We start from the raw sequence: 18,929 nt of genomic DNA, 5'->3' as shown, positions 1-18,929 counted from the left end.
CAGTTCTCTTTGTATTCAAGCAAATGAAAGGTCCCACCCATCCAAGTTCTCATCACACCTGCTCTGTCATATCTTGATCTCTGCTATCAGCAGGATCTACTCTGGAGCAGTTTGCAGCCCACTACCTACAGAGATAGGTAGTGGTTGTAGTGGAAGATGGATGCAGGGGGCTAACACAGCAATTCATCACCAGGAGAATTAAAAGACAGAGATAACGAACAGCATTTATGGATAACCAGTTTCCCCCAGAAATTATGCATCTCTCCTATTTGAGGTACATCCCTGGCAAGCATAATTAGGAAGAGCTATATTTAATGGAATACATTACAGCCTGTACAGGTATTACTGAAGTAAACTCTACCCTCTTTAGCGTCATCCTCATGTGATGGGCTGCCTGGTTCTTCCTCTCTTTCAGAATCTCTGTGCAGACTCAAGACTTCATAAATCGCATCTCCAGCATTTGGGTGACCTTTCTCTTCACTCTAAATATGACAAATACATTTCAGCCTATTGTTGCTGTTATTAATTAAATTTATTGTTCATTTCTTTGCCATAGCAGCTCAAAATCAGTTACAATGTTTTAAGAAAAAAACACACAAACACATATATACATTAAAAGCCAGCATTTTCAAAAATCCAAAGTACTTTTTAAAAAACTGTTTAAAACTGCCTGGCAACATTCATAGCAATGACCAGTGACCAGAGGAGGGATGACCTCTGGGAGGAGGACAGGCAGAAGAAACGCCATGCTGTATCTGCAGCAGCACAACCAGATGTCCCAGCTGCAACAAAACATGTCACTCCTGTGTCAGTCTCTACAACCACAGCAGGTGCTGTACCCTTCCAACAGTTTGCCTTCACCCCAAAGGTGCACTCCTCCATTGTCTCCCAAAGCAGGCAGGGGCCAACCAGATTAAAACATCCCACCCACACAAAAAGGCCATAGGTAATTAAAAGTCAAAGGCCTTATGAAAAAGGAATGTTTTTGCCTGGTGCCTAAAGATATGTAGCAAGCCTCCTGAGGAAACTATTCCACAAGCAGGGAGCCTACACTGATAAGGCCCTTTCTCATGTTGCCACCTCCAGCCCTCCTGTAAAGGGGGCACACAAACAAGGGCCTTAGATTACAATCACAGGGTCCAGGTCAGTTCATATGGGGAGAGGTGGCCTTTGGGGTATTGGGGTCCTGAGCCATAAAATACTTTATAGGTCAAAATTAGAACTCTGAATTAGGCCAAGAAACTATCTGGTAGCCAGTGCAGTTGGGTCAGGATTGGTGTTATGTGCTCAGGCCGTCTTGCCCCAGTGAGTAACCTAGCTGCTGAATTCTGCATTAACTGCAGTTTCTGAACAGTTTTCAAAAGTGTATAACAAATTGCAGTAATCTAACCTAAGGGTTACCAGAATATAGGCAACAGAAAATAATGCTATCCCTGTCCAGATACAAGCATAGATGGGCCACCAGCCAAACCTGATGGAAGACACCCTGTACCACCGAAGCCACTTGAGCCTCAAGCGACAGTGATGGACCCAGACGTACCCCAAAACTACATACTTGCTCCTTCCGAGAATGTAACCCTGTCAAGAACAGGCAACCGCCCATCCAACCAGTCCAGGAATCACCCACTAACACTGACTCACTCTTATCTGGATTGAGCTTCATCTTACTGGCTCTCATCCAGTCCATTACTAAGGCAGACATCTGCCCAGCAAAGCCACTGCCACACCTACAGATATAAAGGGGAACTATAGCTGTGTGTCATCAGCATACTGACAATGTAGTCCCAAATTCTGGATGATGCCACTCAGCAGTTCCATTTAGATTTTAAACAACATGGGGCATAAAATTGAGTCCTGTAGAACCTCACATGGATAATCTAGATCAGAACTCTTAGAATCTGTTTCATTTTCTCCCAAGTTCCCACCCATTATGCCAGAGGTGTGGCACTTCAGGCCCTGGGGCCAAATGAAGCCCTCCAAGCCTCTCTACCTTTTCTCTGCAGGTAATGCTCTTTTGCCTGCCTGGATAGCAGAGGGTGTATGAGTGTGTAGAAAGCAGCATGCAGAGAAAAAATGTAAATCCATTGCTCCAACCACTTTTGCAGATTGTGTGCAGGTTTTGACCCTCTATGGCTTGGAACCCATTTAAAAACAGAACAGAACAAAACAACCCTATTCCGCCATGCAATTACGGCTCTCCAAACCTCGGTTTGGCCCTTAGAAAGGTTGTTTTAGGGTAGCGTGACTGGTTCGTCCACACTGGGCGGCAGCATTTCAGGGGGTGCCACAACAATGATGTAGAATAGAGCACAAGAGGCAGGGGAACACCAAATTTTAGTGTTGCAGTGCACCAATGAAATCTGAAGAGCCCAAAGTCTGCCACTGCCCTTAGGACTCTCACCAGATGATGCCCTAAAATGACCAGGCTTTGCAACCTCCTTGACTTTCTTTGCCTGGCTAGGATGTGCCGTTTACCTCCGATAATGGAAGGTGAAGCTAAATATCTGCAAGTGAATCCTAAACAGTATGCTCATTTGGTATTCCTCTGCTGGACTGCAGCAATTGTACCACTTCAACAATTTACGTCTTGGTCAGCCACTACATTTTCCTGAAAAGCCACTCCAAGGAGGGGGTGAAGGTGGCAGGCCAAGTTTGCAGTCCCCCAAAAGTCTGCCAACTAGCTGTAAAGACACAGACATTCACTCCTTTATGCCCCTTTTTTGCTACTGGGTTGACAACTGCAGGCCAAACACCATTCCTCTAGAGGCCAAATTTTACCTGGGGGCTCCAGTTGGGCAGTGAAGAATCATTTTGAATTGTCTTTTAAATATGTTTTTTTACCTTTGTTCACTGGGGGAAAAAAAGGATTACCTGCTTCAGTTTCATGTGGAATGTTTCTGTGAAAGTTTTTCTGCTGAAATACCAGAAGCGCTCATTGGCAGGATACACACGTACAAGTGTCTCCAGCAGAAAACGAACTGGCTCCACCACTTCTGTGACCACCATATCTACTGCCACAGTCATGTACACACACTTATCTGTAGTACAAAAAAGTGAGCTTGATTTCACATAAAATAATTGATGATTAATTGTTATAGCATAAAGGTATTTAGTAACATTGGAAACAAGATAAAAAATACTCTGACAGTTTTCTCTTATCTAAACTATGAGTTGCTACTATTTCATGCCCCCCACCCTCTAAGTCGCCATCCCCTTTTTTCTGGAACTCTTCACATCTCCTTTTTTGCAAAGGTTTAAATAGCATTTAAACTGCTCCCAAACTTTTGACGTCTGATATTTCTCTTCACCTTGTGTTTCCTTCCTTTAAAGCCCTAAACGACCTCAGTCCTGTATACCTGAAGGAGCGTCTCCACCCCCATCGTTCACTGAGATCCAGTGCCGAGGGCCTTCTGGCGGTTCCCTCTCTGCAAGAAGTGAGGCTACAGGGAACCAGGCAGAGGGCCTTCTCAGTAGTGGCTCCCGCCCTGTGGAACGCCCTCCTGTCAAGATGTCAATTAAATAAGCAGCTATCCTATTTTTAAAAGACATCTGGAGGCAGCCCTGTGTAGGGAAGTTTTTAATATTTAATGCTATATTGTTTTTAACACTCGATTAGGAGCCGCCCAGAGTGGCTGGGGAAACCCAGCCAGATGGGCGGGGTATAAATAATAAAATTATTATTATTATTATTATTATTATTATTATTATTATTCTCTAATTGTCTTGCTTTTCTTATTTGAACCCTTGACATAGGTTTCGTACTTTCAAACTGAATCACAGCACACCTAGTGTCAAAGCACTGTTGTGCTATTGTCCAATCTAGTGCATGAAGCATGCGCCATACAGCCGGAGGTTACACTAGTAACCACTTGCACTCCGGCAATTAAATAAAGCAAAAAGAGTTGACAAATAGCATTTAAATGCATAATTACCCTTAGGAGTTTCCTCATTCAGTACAACAAAGGTAGGTGTATTAGGATTCCAAATCCCAGTAATAATATATGCTTTTCCATCAAAGCTTTTCCCCATGGACTCCTAAGAACACAAACATCATATTCAGAAAGATCAACTCTAAATTTTCAATTGCTTATCTCAACAACCCTCTGGTAAGGCAACTCTAACTGCAATTTTCCCACGTAGTGTAGGAGCTTAGTACGTACAAATAAAGCCAAAATGTTGCCCTTCTGGCTGCCAGCTGCACATTGCAGGTACAAATCGTATAGAGTTTGCAGGCCCCAGGCATCATGTGATGATTGTGAAAATAACGGTAACAGTGATAAGATCTGCCAGCTAGTGCAGCAGAACAATGTCAGACAAGTTGATGGTTCTTACCATAAAGATGCAACTGTATAAATTTACTCATAAACAGTTTAAATGACTTAAGCTAGCCTTGCCAGCTCCAGCTGGGTTGCAGAAGAGCAACTCCCAGATGATTTCCAATTTCCATAAAAGTACTTCCATGTGGAATATGGAGCTAGTGGCCAGAAATTCACTATTGTTTCTGCACTAAGTAGGAGCAGAGCATTAGGTACAACAAATGATATATATTTTAGAAGATAATGCTAATGGATAGCGACAACAGCTTCAATCCTAATATTTAAGCAGTCTGGTTGTGTAATTTACAATCAGTTCACAATTATATCACATAAATCAGCCCAAGGCACATCATACGGTTAATAGTATGAAGAGGTACAGAAAATGTTGATAGTGTCAAGGAATCACTCCCTATTCAACTTGGTACAAAGACTTATTAATAATTATATTACGACATAATGTATTTAACTCGCTGCAAAACTGAGTCAGAAAATAAGTAATTTTGGAAGACAAATGTAACTTTTGTTGAGTAGTGGAGCCAAGTTGAAAGAGGTGTCAAACTACACCTACACCTCTCTAGGGTCATCCCCCCCCCCCAAAGGAAACAATTCTGCAAACCTGCAGCAGAAGCCGATTGTTGATAACTTAGTGTTGATAACTGGCTTTGCTTTTGATATTTTCACACCCAAATATACATACACCTGAGCAGTTTTTAGAAACTTTTGCATGGGTTTTAATATTTTTTAATGTGATGATGGATGAATAGGAACACACATTCATGAAGCATTTCAAATATTCACACACATGCAAGCAGCACACATGAAGAATGAGGAGAGCGGCAAGAATGATGGCTGAACCAGAGCTCAGTTCACTGGCATGTATGGCAATTATTAAAAATGTGAAGCCACCAGAATACCAGGTTCACACCACAGCTGAATATCTTATCTAAAGATCCTCTTTTGAAACATTCATCTTTGCCCTGAAGAGTCTTCACACCCCCAGTTCCTTTCTAGGGAAAGGACCCTCTCATTCCCCTTCCTTCTCCTGCAATAATCATATACTCTTCGCTGCAAATGCCATTCACTCCAAAGAACAGCACAATACAGTGGTGCCCCGCAAGACGAATGCCTCGCAAGACAGAAAACTCGCTAGACGAAAGGGTTTTCCGTTTTGGAGGTGCTTCGCAAAACAAATCTCCTATGGGCTTGCTTCGCAAGACAAAAATGTCTTGCGAGTTCCTGTGGTTTTTTTTCCCCTTCCCCCCCCTTTTTCTAAGCCGCTAAGCCGCTTATCAGCTGATCCGATAAGCCGATAAGCCGCTAAAAGCTGCTAATAGCGCTAATCCGTCAATGGGCTTGCTTCGCAAGACGAAAAAACCGCTAGACGAAGAGAATCACAGAACGGATTCTTTTCGTCTTGCGAGGCACCACTGTAATTACTTGTAAGCAATCCTAGCCAGCCATAAACAACTTTGTTAAGGGGGTGAGGGAGAATGATTCTAGCCTGGCATATGAATCAAGCAAGAGACCTTGCTCAGCAGCAGAGCTGCTTCGAAAAAAGGAAGCCCGTGGTGATATCTTCTGGGACATCACATGAAAAATCATACGAAAGTGAGCCTCTTTTGTGAGGGGCTCAGCTTCATGCAATCAAATGAACTAATAATAGACTCCAGAGGATTTGTGATGAACCACAACCGTTACGGAGACATATTCTAGGAAACACTTACCATTAAGAAGCATGGGGATTTCAATTTCCACCCTGTTTTTAGTCCTTATGTCAAAAATATGTTCATTCAGGTGGATTTTGCAATTATTAATATTGGATAATTATTCAATAATTAATATTGGATACCACAACACAGCAATTATTTAAAAAGAAAAGAAAATAAGAACTGCATTCCCACAGTCACTACTAGTTACATATAGTAATAATACTTGCCATATCCAGTAAGTGCATTTCACTGTTTTTGACGTTTCGACCTGGACTTAGAAGCATCCCAAAGCACCTACAAATGATATACAGAAAGCAACAGAAGAGTCACTTTTTAAATTAAAAAAAAAGCTGACTTTTATCAATATATGATTTTTATCAACTGCTATTTTCCAAGTCTCATGCTGATACTATCAACAACATATGTATCCGTTCTTGCAGCCTAAGTGTGTACAGTGGTACCTCTGGTTACAAACAGGATCCGTTCTGGAGGCCCGGCCGCATCCATAAACTTCGTAACTGGAGGAGCCCTTCTGCGCACGCGGCACAATTGAACGCTTCTGCGTATGCGCAGCAAAACCCAGAAGTATACACTTCCGGGTTTGCCGCGTTCGCAACCCGAAGTTTACGTATCCAGAGGGATACGTAAGCAGAGGTACAACTGTATATGTTTTTCTGAGAGGTGAACTCTAACATGTGTTTGCTCATCCCTTGTCCTTCATGGATTGTAACATCATGTCAGGGGTGGTGGAACAGGAGAAGAAAATGACCAGCTTTGTCCAGGAGGTAATTAATACTCTTTAAAAACTGGGGGATAATCGTAGAATTGAAGAGTTGGAAGGGTCCCAGAGGGTCATCTAGCCCAACCCCCTGCAATACAGGAATCTCAGCTAGATCGTAATAGAGCAACAGAATTGTAGCGTTAGAATGATGCCTTGAATAAAATCAGGGAGTCAAACTGAAGAGGCTGCATTCTGCTTGGCAGGCAAGAAAGCAGGTAGCAGCAAAGGGTTACTCCCAACCTCTGACCAAAGGAAGGCCTGTAAAAATCTTCATGCCAATTCCAAGAAAGAAGAGCCATTTCGCTGCACCAGCCTCAAGCTGGAGCAGGGATCAGGCCCATCTGCCTGCTCCCCACCCGCACTTTCCTCCATCGTTGCTATGTAATTGGCTGAACGGTAGGGTGCAACAGGAACTACACTGCTGCACATGGCCACAGCAGCCGGCATTTAATACGGCTCCATTAGGAACTACCAGGGAAGCTATCTAGCTCCCAGGAATTCCTTTGGGACTGAAAGTATTTGAGAGAACTTGGTGCAAACCATGGCACAAACCTGTAAACCAGAGGGGCAAGAATTAGTAATATGTCCCTGAGAAACTGCTTGACATGAGAGGAATCAAGAAACAGAAGGTGTTTGACCATGAGACTGCTTGACCATTATCCATGAAACTGTCAAGAGCCATGACTTCCCTCTTTGGGGTGACAGGCCTTCAATGAGACCTCTCTGAAGAAAATCTAAAACATCAGGGTTGAGGCAGCTTCATAGATTAGTGACTCAATGGTGCACATTATTACAGTCATTAGTACGCAATGTTCCCCTTAATATTTAGTTGTCCAAAACTTATTATGTTCAGCTCTGGTTTTTAAAAATCTGGAAAAAGCAAAAAAGCATATAGAAACAAGTACACACCAGTTGCAGCTCTATGGGTGTGTTTTTTTAAACCATCCTGCAGGGCAAGTTTCCTATATGAAACAATCTGTTTAAAATCTTATGAGAAGGTTGCCACCTAGGGTAGTTTCTTTTTCAGTGCAACTTAAGAAAATGTGTTCAGAAGTCTTGTTTTATTATTAAGGGAAGCGGCAGAGCATATGCTCCCACCACCTGGAGCAAGTGCATGGGGCGCACCACTGAAGGGGCGTGGCGTGGAGGGAGCTCGCTGTGCCCAGGTGAGAGAATGCTGCCTTGGCAGCATCCTTGCACACGCAGCCCAGTGAAAGAGAGAGGCGCCACCACAGTAACACTGCTGCCGACTCTCCACTCCGCCCCCAGATCAGACCTGACCCAGGAGCAGAACTTTGGCTGGGCACGAGGGAGCTGGCCGCTCCTTCAAGCACAGTCCAGTGGAGGAGAGGGGTGGGGAAGCTGCTGCCAACTTTCCACCCCCTGGTCAGGTCTGACCTAGGAGTGGAGCTACGGCTGGGTAGGAGCTCCCTCGCATGCTAGAGCCAGGCTCCAGCCAGGCTTGTCATGGGGGCACCTGATTGTGCCCCCCTCAGCCTCCACACACACACTATGCTACTGATTAAGGGAGGAAACTAATAGACACAATGTGAGAGCCATGAAGGGATTTCCAGAAATCTTTCTCTTTGCTCCCAGGGGTGCATTTAGGTTGGTTCTGTGCATAGCAGGGAGAAAGACTAAACCCTTCCCCCTTGAGCTGGGCAATATATTGGTAAATTGTCTGAATCTGGTAAATTGCTAAATTGTCTGCCTACCTGCGCTTTTGCCGTCTGCAGGCAATTTGAGCTGGGAATACTTTGCAGCTCCCTGACCGCTACGAAGTATTGCCAGCTCAAAAATGTCTGAAATCAGGGCAGGGAGGGATGGTCATCCCAGGCACAGTTTGGGGGACACATTTTGCTCCTCATGCTGCCCTGTCAACCCTGCACTGCACTGGGATCTGACAGTCCTATCCCAGCTGGGTTGGGATCTGACAGTCCTATCCCAGCTTCACAAAGCCACACAGAGCTGCCAGGGGCAGCGTGAAAGGCGCACTCACACTGCCCACGCCACTGCTTCAGGGAACTTTCACACCGCCCAGGCAGAAGGCACACTCATGCCACACTGTCAGGGGGCAATGCCCCCACTGCGCACCCCGCCAAGCCCTTGCAGTGCTGGAAGAAGCCACATTTCCAAATGAGCTTCCCGGAGCACAACAGTGCTGCTCTTGGGTTACACAGGGGCTGCCAGGGAAGCATGAGTGCGCCCTGAAGCAGTGGCAAGGGCTGGGCTGCTGGGCTGGGCCCCCTCTGCCTCCCGCTGCGCACGCACCCCAAGCAGCAGGAGCACATGCTATGCCCCTGCCTGAACGCCATACCGGTTTCAGACAATTTACCAATATATCCCCCAGCTCTAGTGGTGGAAGCCAACTTCTCTGTTTCTATAGCCCCACAATGGTTAGAAAACCCTTCTGAATGGTAAGATTGGCACTGTGTGAGTGGTTGTGTGAATAAGGTGCTTTAAGTTGATTGCTGATCATGCTGCCTGGCAATTAGCTACACAAATATGGTTACTATGGATATCAGTACTGTATATTTATGTTGCTTGATTGTGTATTTGAATTTTCTTTTTTGTAAACTGCATCAAGAACTGTGGACAGTAAGTGGTTTAGTAAAGAGATTAAATAAATTAAATAAATTCAGGGAAAAGCTAACAAACAATGAGCCTTCAGGATCCATTTGAAAACAACGAGAGAGGATGTGTGATGCAGATGTTGGTGAAAGGGACACACTAAAAAGGCCCTGTCCCAGGTACCCCCCATTCTCACCTTCCCTGGTGACAGACAAGATGTGGTCAATCAGCAGGCAGGTTTATACAGGTCTAGGAGGTCCTTCAAATAATGTGTTCCCAAAGCAATTTGTTTCCAGTCCCAATTTAAACTACTGAAGACCAGTACTTTAAATTGGGACTAGAAACAAATTGATAAGCATATTTAGATTATGATGGATTGAAGCAGAACATATTCACTATCGTTTTTTGGTTTGGCTAGGCTAATACTACCTTGCAAGGTCATTGAAAATATAATTAAAGAGCATTTCAACACTGATAGTTTCTAGCATTACCTTTCAATTGCTAGTTCTTTGTTGGAAATCTGTTGTACAGTGATCACAACTTTCTTCTCAACTCCCTGTTTCAGTTTGAAATAAAATTTCTCTCTGTCCTTTGGTACTGGGCTACAGAAAATTTCATAAGAATAACATTTCATTAGCATCCATTTAACAATCATAGACTATAAAATAGCAAACTCTGACAAAATGTCTGCTGTAAATTCAAGACCATTTGCTTCAGGAAAAACTGAGTATCTTCTAAGAAAACCCCAAAAATATACTCCATTATATTATATTTTACACAAGGTGAAGTTCACTGTTCAGAATATTGCTTCTTTTGTTCTTGCACAGCTTCTGATGTGCAATTTGCTGGGGCCAATGTTGTTTCCACATTGTTACAGGCTTTTAGCCTAGATCAGACCCACTGGGCTATCAGGTACCAGGAAAGACAATCTATTCCTCCCCCTGTCCCTTCATACTGGCCCCCTAACAAGCAGCATTATGTATGCTGTTCTGAGCTCCTTAGAGATGGGCACCCCGCAAATTTAGCAAACTTTGCAAAAGAAATTTAACTATACAGATGAAACAGTGGATCTTTTTCTGGGTTTTTAAAAACTTCTTCCATTTACCTGAAGTTTCCTTTACCATCATCTTCTTTGACCTCTAAAGAAACACTAAAAGTGAATGTATCACTGTCGGGAGTCGGAACGATAGCGTCCTTTATGTGATCTGATGCTTGTTTGGAGGAACGTTTGAATGCTGTTGAAAAACTATACAAAATTCGGCTGACCTAAAATTGCACCAAAAGAGGAGGGAGGAGGAGGACAGAAGAGAAGTGGGGGAGACCGTGATTAAGCCAATAATTCATGATACAAAAAGCTAAGCATGAAACTGGAACACATTAGCCAAAGTAGTTATCTCACACTACTGAACAGGACAACTGTGAAACAAAAAGTTGGGATCAAACCTTAGGCCATATACACTTAAGTCATCAATCTATTAAAACATGATTTTATATAAAAAATGCAAATAAAAAGTAAACCCCATGCACCTCAAACCATGCCATTTCCATATGAACTGTAGCCTACAGAGTTTATAATGGGTTCTTCACGTCAGACTAACAATGCTGTTCTAGTATAATATGAAATTTTGTATTTGAAGTGGAAACAGCATACAATAATGTTAACTGGAAAGGGTAGGTAATGGGCTCATTAAAAACAATACTTTCTACTCACTGCCTCTTTAATTTCACAAGAGAAGACATGAATCTGGAACTCATCACTGCCACAGAAGCTCTCAGTAAATGCAAAACAATCACTTTCTGAAGTTCCACTTTTCCCACGGACGCAAAATAAGACTTTGTAGATTGGGAAAGAAGCAATTTCTGTACCAGTGGACTGATCTATTATTCTAAATAAGAAAGAGGAAATTGAAAGGCTTTTGTCACTCAGCAAGTCCCAAAGAGAGAACTTTACTTGCCACTTTTGAAATCTAAATAAAAACCTTATTAATCTAAACTATCCTGATTAACACTGAAAAAGTTCACAACACATTAAGAAACCTAGGTCATTCTATTCCAACTAAAATCATCAATATTAACACCTTAAGCAAAAAATTTAATAGATTAAAACAATCTACAGTATTACTAGACTCATTTATTTCACTGGAAATTCTGCGTGCATCAACAGGCAAAACGTTAGTGTTTGTAATATGTACAAATGTGAACTCATTAAAAAGTTTCACCATTTGTATCCTGTCTTGTAGAGTTCCACAAAGGAATAAAAGAACCTGACACGGGGTGGCAGGGAGGAAGCACTAAGGGAGAAACACTTTCTCGCTTTATACTGCCTCTCAGACACCACGCTTCCACCAATCCAACTAAGGGGAGCCACATTCAAAACCAGTCTTCTTCACACATCATTTGCTGAATAAAGGAGCTTGGGGTATACATTAAATGCACAAACAAGTGTGGATGTTCTCCACAACATTTTCCACGTCTGCATGCCACTTTACAACTGCTGCTCTTGATCCACCAAGTAACGTGTGTGGACGTCTAGTTCTGCATGCAGAGAAGCAACAGCGGTGCAAGTCATGGGGCAGAGTAACTCTCCTGCCACTTGTGTTGCTGCTTGTTGGAGCTGTGCAAGTGCACCAGAATAATTATTATTATTATTATTATTATTATTATTATTATTATTATTATTATTTATTTATTTATACCCCGCCCATCTGGCTGGGTTTCCCCAGCCACTCTGGGCGGCTTCCAAAAGAATATTAAAATACTGTCATACATCAAACATTAAAAGCTTCCCTAAACAGGGCTGCCTTCAGATGTCTTCTAAAAGTCTGGTAGTTGTTGTTCTCTTTGACATCTTTGACAAGCACTAGATTGGTGGTGGTAGTCCCACTGGTTCACCCACATGGCCCCCAACATTGCCACCATCTCAGGTAGGCTAAGCAGCAGCAATTCTGGTGTCAGGAGGGGGGCTACACTGCATTATGCGTGCCACTGCTACACAGCACCTTGCTTGGATTGCGGCACCTCAAACTAGCTTTGAGAACAACTAGTGCAGCCCCTCTGCCCAGAAGAAACCATTTGCGCTCAAAAGAGATACGCTGCTCCAAGCTGAATGACTTTCCTCTGCAGTTCCCAGGCTAGAAAACCACTTATTTGGTTTATTTTATTTATTTTTAAAATTTCTATACCGCCCCTCATCTGAAGTTCACAGGTTTACAATATAAAACATAGCATAATAACAAAAACAATACCCTCCCACACACACACACAAAGCCCTAGCATCAACACTCCCTTTCTGTGACAACATTTATTGAGCCCCCAACAGTATGTGGGGTGCTTTTAGGATGGGAATGCCATGGCGGCATTCAAAAAAGTCACAAAAAGGTGTCCTGTGCACCTTGTATGCAGAAATCCACTCCTCTTCCTAGGCCCATTTTGGCATTTAGTGTCCCCACACAAGAAATACCCATATAACTAATGGAGGAAGAAGTAAACTAAGCATATACATATTTTGTCTGTATGCAGAATTTAAGTATGAATTTAAAAAGCAAGTGTAACTCACCTAACAGAACCATCTGGGATATTTGGAACATATAGAGTTACGGGGAAAGGTGAATTACTTGAGCTCTTCAGAGTTCCCATGGCACACAGTGCCTCCGATTCGCTGCGAGGAGCAGAAACCTTCATACATCCAAGATATGTCAGTTTGTTGAACAATACACTCTCCTCTTCTGAGGGTAAAGTAGGGGAATATGCTGTATCTGACGAAGCTTCTGAAAGTGAATAGAATTCAATCATTACCAACAATGTTCTCCTTTCTTCGCAACAGTCATTCAACATCTAACTACAGCAGTGTACTCAAGCTGTCCTTGTAGTCTATTTAAAGGTTGCAGCTGGTCATGGTCATGGCTTACATTGACTTCCAAAGCTGCTCAAGTACAAAAGTGCTGGTTTTTACCCTAAAGCAGACTTTAACAGTGTTGAGTTGACACCACCATTTTGAGTTTATTTTTTAGTATTCCTAATTTGTCACTTGCAACTCTAAGATCCACCAAGTGTGACCCCACACACCATTTTAAAAATGACAAAGAAGAGTAGCTGCTGGCTATTCCGCATGTACCTAACTTTTCTTTAGAAGCTCAAAGACCAAACTGGAATATTTCCCAAAAATTATCTTTCAATTTGGATTTGTTTTCAATGGCTACAGTTAAAACAAATATTTGCTCACCACATTTTTGCAGTTTGCTAAAGGATTCTTGGTTATTATCTGTTTTTAAAGGGCATTGCTATACAGTTTTTCCAAGTCAGCCCGCATAAAACTTACCGTATTTTCCGTCCCATAGGACGCACCTAGTTTTTTTGGGGGGAAATAAAGGGGGAAAAAATTCCCTTTATTTCCCCCCCAAAAGCAGGTCGGGGAAACAGAACCAGGTTGAGGAACAGCGGGATGGCGGCGCTGCGCCTCCCTGCTGTCCCCCGAGCTTGTGGGGCTGGCCGATGTCTGCCCCGCGCGAGGGGCGCTCTGCATCAGGGCGCCCCCCCCCCGCGGGGTGGCAGGCTGCTATCCGCAGTGTGGGGAGCCTTGCGGGGAACTCCTGCAAGGCTCCCCACGCTGCGGATGTCTGCCTGGCGCGGGGGGCGCTTTGCTTCAGGCCGCCCCTCGCGCCGGGCAGCAGGCTGCTATCCGCAGCGTGGGGAGCCTTGCCAGGAACTCCGGCAAGGCTCCCCACGCTGCGGATGTCTGCTTGGCGAGGGGGACGCTCTGCTTCAGGCCGCCCCTCGCGCCGGGCAGCAGGCTGCTATCCGCAGCGTGGGGAGCCTTGCCAGGAACTCCGGCAAGGCTCCCCACGCTGCGGATGTCTGCCTGGCGCGGGGGCGCTCTGCTTCAGGGCGCCCTGCCCACTGGGCGGCTTGCTGCTATCCGCAGCCTAGACATCCCTGCCGGACCTCCCGTAGGGCTGCCTAGGCTGCGGATGTCTTCCTGAAGCCTGGAGAGCGAGAGGGGTCGGTGCGCACCGACCCCTCTCGCTCTCCAAGCTTCAGCAAAAGCCTGCACTCGCCCCATAGGACGCACCCAGATTTCCCCTTCATTTTTGGAGGGGAAAAAGTGTGTCCTATAGGGCGAAAAATACGGTATACTGGAGCAATCCAAGGCATGTTCAAAAATAATGGCAAAGAAAAACAAACAAAGTTTGCTTAACAAAACAAATAATGATGAGAGTTTCATTCTTCTGCAAGAGAAAACAGACTTCCTAACCACCAACCAGTTTTTGTTTCACCTCCCCCACATTTTCCCTTAAATATATGCTAAATATTAAAGCCAGTACTTGTGGTGGGAGAATCAAGTAGAAAATGCATAGGAGACTGGCTGACATAGCCAAGTGACTGCCTGCAGTCACCACTCAAGTCTACACAGTCAGTAGTATCAAGCTTCTGGCCTTTATCAGAATCTCTTAGTATCTCTTCCACGGCTTTCTCCATTTGTTCATCTTTGTTTGGAAGCATCTGTAGAAGGAAGAACACAGAGAGAGATTTTTGAATCTGTAAGAGTTCACAAAATTAAATTAAATTCTTCACAGTTCCATTCACAGAGTTAGGATATTTCTGAATTGTCAATATCTGGAAAAAGAAATTTCATTTAAGATGGTTAACCATGTATTCATATTCTCACTTCCTGTCTAATCTTTACTCACATAATTAGACAATACAGAATCATATCAAGCTGCAAATATAAAGTTAAATAGCCTTCTAACAGCTTATTTCTTAAGACAATGACCTTGATGCATACATGCCACACAAACTGGCAAGGCAGAATGAGCTACAAAAAGCAGCACAATTCCTTCTTCATACTTAACTGTGCAATAGGCATCATTTCACAATTAGTTTAGGTCCATTTTTAGAATAGAATGCTACTTATGGGTCATCATTGAAATGTTAAAACTGCTAAAAGTTGTTTTTAAATAAAAATCAAGGAAATGTTACCGTCAGCTGAAATTTCTCATCTTTTGCACACAAATCTTCAGGATGCTTTTTAACGAAGACATATTCTTCCTGATTTACTACCAAAACAGTTTCAGAAGAAAGACTGACTTTGTCAAATGAAGATCCAATGTCCATTTCAGAATGATGACCCTTTCTGCCGCCAGAATAAAATACAAAAATAACACTATCATCTACAATATTAAATCAAGTTATCAGTACTACAAAATAAAAAAATCCTTATTGTAAACTCACAAACCATTGAACAGTTTCCAAAAATCCACAAATACCATGCATGGTTCCAGATAGGTATTGAACAAATCCTCTCCCCCAATATATTACATATATAGGGCTTAATATAGTGTATGAAAACCAAATAGTAAGCAACCATTGTTTTTAACGATTGGAAGCCGCCCAGAGTGGCTGGGGAAACTCAGCCAGATGGGCGGGGTATAAATAATAAATTATTATTATTATTATTATTATTATTATTATTATTATTATTATTATTATTATTAACCAAAGTTAATGTGATAAGAAAAAATAAATAGTTTGTTCATTTACCACATAATTATAATGTTGCCACTTCATTATATAATTTTTAATTAGATAATTAAATGCATTTTCTGATCTATTTGGATTTCTGATGGACAGAATACCATCTCTTAAATTAGGAAGAGATGTATCATATACAACAGGCGAAGTTCCACTCGCACAACAGGACTTCACCTGCCTCTCCTCCCCCTTGCAGCCCTTTGCATGCCCCACCAAACAGGTCCAGGGGAGGAGAGGAAGATCATGTATCATCGTACAAAAGGAAGTAGTTCCACTAGCGAACTGACGGCAATGAACGCAGAGATGAAGTTGAGAGTACAGTTGCTGCATTGTTAGGATTATATTTGAGATTTTAACTATGACATGATTTTAATCTTTCTTATTCTGATGGGATTGTGATTTTATGTTGTAAAATTGTAAAACACTTCTTACTGATAACAGAAATAAGAAACTTGCAGCATTTTAAGAGTATTTTACCAATGTTTGGTTTCCTGCCCCCACTGTCACCCTCAGTCATTCTAAATTATATAATGTTCAAAGATATGACAGTCTCTATCCTACTGGAATTATAATCCATGTATATTTATCTGTTGCCAAGGTGACATCCACCCCATGTAATGACTTCATGCCACAAAAGCAGCTTTGGCTGCACTTTACAGTATTTATTTAGCTAGCCAAACCACTTCACTGCAACCTTCATTCACAGGAGAGAACGGAGAATTGGCTTTTCAATAAAATGCATATTTTGGATTTCTCTCTGGAAGACTGAACTAGTTATTTCAGTGCAAGGGGTTTTTTAAAAACACACTTCAGAAAGAAAAGGAATAAAAATTATATGCTCTTTCATTATTTCTATAAACAATCCCACAACTTCCAAACTTTCATCAAGCCTCTTTTTAGATCTTCCTTCGCCTTGCCGGTTAATGGCAAAATGGAATTCAGACTTCAGTCCTACACCAATTTACCTGGAGGAAAGCCCCATTCAACTCAATGGGACTTATATAGATATACCAGTAGTACCTTGGTTTTCAAACAGCTTAGTTCTCAAACGTTTTGGCTCCCAAATGCCACAAACCTGGAAGTGACTATTCCAGTTTGTGAACTATTTTTGGAAGCTGAACATTCAATGGGGCTTCCGACTGGCTGCAGGAGCTTCCTTCAGCCAATCAGAAGCCGTGCTTTGGTTTTCAAACGTTTTGGAAGTCAAACGGACTTCCGGAATGGATTCTGTTTGACTTCCAAGGTACAATTGTATACAGAACAAAATAAGGAAAAGACAGGTGACTTCCCCAGGACCTCACAAACCTAAATTTAGAAGCACATAGAGGGAAGGAAATGGAACAAGTAGTTCAAGGGTAATAAAATCAGCCAAGAGGAAAGGAAAGGCTATATTATAAGACAGAAAATTTTGAGTATCATTAACGGGCAGCAAAATTGTTAGCTACTTGGTTATTTCATTTAGCCGTATATTTTTTTACTGTGGTGGCAGCAATTTGACATGAAATATTATATATTTATTAATTCATGTAATTTAAAACGTTTTATCCTATATTTCAATCATAAGCTCATTAAGAAAACTTATACAACCAAGTGTTAAAAGCAGAAATGGCTAATCTTTGGTTCTCCAGATGTTACCAGATTACAATTACCATCATCCTTGGCTTTTGGCCTGTCTAGACCATCTAGAGAGCCAGAAGTTAGCCACCCCTGAGTAAAAGGAATAGGAATAAAATATTGCTCATAATCTATCAGACAATTTATTAATTCCAACACCACTAAATACCTGGAGGGGAAAAAACCTAAAGTTTTAACTGGCACCTAAATGCTAATGTGCCAACACTTCCTGATTTGTTGGGGGGGGGGAGTTCCACAACTGCAAAACTACAGTAGTCTCATGATCACGTCTGTCTTTCAAAAACCTCATTTACAATGCAACACTGAAAGCTAAGAAACTAGTTTCAAATATTATCAGATCATTTTACAACTTGAAAACTAACTATATGAAACATTAGGGGGCACATATAGAATCAGCTATGGAAGAGAAGGACTTTGTTACATCTGTAGTTGGAACTGCCCTATGCTGAAACAAATTTTGAACAAAGCTCATCTCTGAAATGACTAATTACATGTTATCATTTTACTGTAGCCCTGAAACAATGGCTTCTTAGACTGAAATCCTATATCCACTTTAAGAGGACTGCCTTCTATGTGTGGTTGTGTACGTGTGATTGTGCTATTGAGGGAAACCATCGTTTTATGAACACCTACTGTACAGTGCAATCTTATACATGCCTACTCAGAAGTATGCCCAACTGAATGCAATGGGACTTGCTCCCAAGTAACTGGGTACAGCAAGGACAGGGAACCTTTTTCAGCCCAAGGGATTCATTCCCTCATCGGCAAGCTTCCTGCAGTTGCATGTGAGGAGGACCTAAGGAAATGTGGGTGGGTGTGACTCTTACAGAAGCCTACATTCCAGCCATACAAAAGTTAGAGCTTTCTACACACATTTCTCCATCCAAGCAAACAAGAGGAATTATCACAGTTCAAAGATATATTCCAGTCAACAAAAGGACTTAAGGCATGCCTGCAGCAGAGTTAGTGAGGCATTTGCTCTGAGGAGGGTCCTAAAGGCTAGGCAGCCACATTCAGCCCCCAGGGGCATATAAGCTTCACTATATTATTCTTTTTGTATTGCAGCACTTACCCATTTACTGTTGCCAGAACTTAACAACATAAGGTTTGATATTAACCGTTCAAAGAAGCTTTCATAAAGAGTGGTCTTTCAGTCATCTCTTTCAAGGCAGGCAGGACCTGTTAATCACCTTTGGGGCCAAACAAAAGAAGATAGACAAAGGTCAGACATACAGGCAGGCAGCCACACAACTTATCATCATCATCAGGCTGAAACAATCAACACTCAGCCAGACAGATGTGATTACAGACAGTAGTACTATATACGCAATATAGAATCCAATCAGAGCATGCAGATGTTTTGCAAATAAGTCACACTGGGCTGGTTCA

At 42.4% G+C, this 18,929-nt stretch overlaps 2 protein-coding genes across 4 annotated transcripts in view; both read right to left on the bottom strand.

Moving 5' to 3' along the window:
• Positions 1 to 18,929, bottom strand: part of DARS2 (aspartyl-tRNA synthetase 2, mitochondrial) — a 1,012,941-nt gene that overhangs the window by 814,508 nt on the left and 179,504 nt on the right. The gene's annotated exons all lie outside the window — the stretch shown is intronic.
• Positions 1 to 18,929, bottom strand: part of RABGAP1L (RAB GTPase activating protein 1 like) — a 151,877-nt gene that overhangs the window by 128,880 nt on the left and 4,068 nt on the right. For all 3 annotated transcript variants that reach the window (XM_083507093.1, XM_083507094.1, XM_083507095.1), the window contains exons 2-12: positions 18,613 to 18,730; positions 15,354 to 15,507; positions 14,699 to 14,876; positions 12,934 to 13,144; positions 11,089 to 11,263; positions 10,483 to 10,643; positions 9,869 to 9,979; positions 6,253 to 6,319; positions 3,933 to 4,035; positions 2,872 to 3,038; positions 362 to 482 (exon numbers count right to left, since the gene is read on the bottom strand). In XM_083507093.1, coding sequence (XP_083363219.1) covers positions 362 to 482; positions 2,872 to 3,038; positions 3,933 to 4,035; positions 6,253 to 6,319; positions 9,869 to 9,979; positions 10,483 to 10,643; positions 11,089 to 11,263; positions 12,934 to 13,144; positions 14,699 to 14,876; positions 15,354 to 15,488 — 1,429 coding nt within the window. In that variant the 5' untranslated portion in view covers positions 15,489 to 15,507; positions 18,613 to 18,730. The remainder of the gene's footprint in view (positions 1 to 361; positions 483 to 2,871; positions 3,039 to 3,932; positions 4,036 to 6,252; positions 6,320 to 9,868; positions 9,980 to 10,482; positions 10,644 to 11,088; positions 11,264 to 12,933; positions 13,145 to 14,698; positions 14,877 to 15,353; positions 15,508 to 18,612; positions 18,731 to 18,929) is intronic.

Source organism: Podarcis liolepis (assembly GCF_965112155.1).
Source record: "Podarcis liolepis genome assembly, chromosome: 6".
Lineage (NCBI taxonomy): Eukaryota > Metazoa > Chordata > Lepidosauria > Squamata > Lacertidae > Podarcis > Podarcis liolepis.
Note: the sequence above shows the minus strand (reverse complement) of the source record. Positions and strands in the feature narration are given on the sequence as shown.